The sequence below is a fragment of the Eutrema salsugineum genome, unplaced genomic scaffold (assembly GCF_000478725.1).
Source record: "Eutrema salsugineum unplaced genomic scaffold, Eutsalg1_0 scaffold_282, whole genome shotgun sequence".
In the NCBI taxonomy this organism is placed as follows: Eukaryota; Viridiplantae; Streptophyta; class Magnoliopsida; order Brassicales; family Brassicaceae; genus Eutrema; species Eutrema salsugineum.
Window position 1 is genome coordinate 1 of NW_006256768.1, and position 1,518 is coordinate 1,518.

The 1,518-nt window shown below is 39.7% G+C and overlaps 1 protein-coding gene across 1 annotated transcript; it reads left to right on the forward strand.

Annotated features, from left to right (window-relative positions):
- Window positions 1–554: 554 nt before the first annotated feature.
- LOC112085955 (mitogen-activated protein kinase kinase 10-like) lies at window positions 555–1,449 on the forward strand. The gene is given in 2 exon segments (XM_024154787.1): window positions 555–1,061; window positions 1,063–1,449. Coding segments are annotated over 2 exon segments (894 nt in total).
- Window positions 1,450–1,518: the final 69 nt, after the last annotated feature.

The following is a 1,518-nucleotide window of genomic DNA, read 5'->3' on the forward strand; positions in this document are numbered from 1 at the left end:
GAGAGAGGAAACGCGTGAATAACCGATTAGAATGACACACATTTACGAAAAAATAGAAAGAGTTTTGTTGAGGAAGAAATAAAAAAAATAGTCAGAAAAAACCTTCTGTAATTATAAATATACGAGTAAATGGCAATGGTCGAATGTCTAACATTGTTCTTATATTTTGGAAGATTTGTTTTAACAAAGTTAAATAATTTAATGATGTAATTATTTTATGAAACTCTTGTGCCCGCACAAGGTGCGGGCTAATTACCTAGTTCAACCAAAATATAAAATAAAAACACATGCATGTATTTTTTATTTTAGTACAGAACAAAAAAAGTTGAAAAACTGGAAAACCTTTTACCAGACGCGTCTAAATCAATGATTGAAACGTATATCACCGAACCTCTTATTTAATTAGGTTTTGCCCTAATTGAAACAAAAACACACACACACAAGCATAAAAGGAAAAACTTGACTCCCAAGTCAATAGATAGTCTCTCGCTTCCTTCTTTCTCCTTCTTATCGTTTTAGTATCGCAGAAACTCTCAGAGTAAGAGGTGCGAAAGATGGAGAGATCTATGTCTTTTGATCAAAATCGATTCTCAAGCCCGGTCGTTGTCTCTTGCAACGGCCTCGAGATCACCAACAAGAAATTGTACAACAAAATCATTCTCCATCTACGAAAGAAGATGGCTAAGAAAAATCCGAGATTTACTCGACCGCCTTTTAAAAACATGAACAAGGAGAAAAAGAAGAAGAGTATCGTAGAGATAACCAAAGAATCTTCAACCGCCGTTCTCAAATCTTCCGCCGCCGCCGCCTTAACCAACGACGGAGGAGTAAGAAATTTGTCGTCGTGGGTCAAAACTCAATTACTTGGAAGAGGCACTTACGGTTCTGTTTATCTAGCTACAAGTGTAAACGACAAAGACAAAACAGAGAGAGCGATCAAAAGTGCAGAGCTTTCACGAGCTTCTAGACTCAGATACATCCACGATCAAAACATCATCCATTGCGACATTAAACCGGAGAATCTCTTTCTCTGCCCTACCGATCACCGGTTAAGAGCTAATGGGTAATTTGACCAAGATTGGAGATTTCGGTTTAGCTATGGAGAAAGGGTCGATAGAGTACGGTGACGGAACCGGTCATAGGAGAGGCACTGCGAGGTATGTGGCTCCAGAGACTATGAGCCATGGGATTGTGGACTTTGGAACAGATGTGTGGGCTTTTGGGTGTACGGTTTTGGAGATGTTAACCGGAGAATTGATTTGGGGAGAACATGGTGATCTTGGTTTCGATGATTGGGTCGATCTCATCGGTCACAGTGATTGCCTTCCTCGTATACCGGGTTGGTTGTCTAAAGAAGCAATAGATTTTTTGAGCAGATGCTTGGAGAGAGACGTACACAAGAGGTGGTCTAGCCATTCACTCACGAATCATCCCTTTGTTAGGCTGTGAAAGAGGTGAAGAGTATAGTAACTAAATGATCGATCTGTTTATCTTTGTTGTTTCAACTGTTTGGAATGG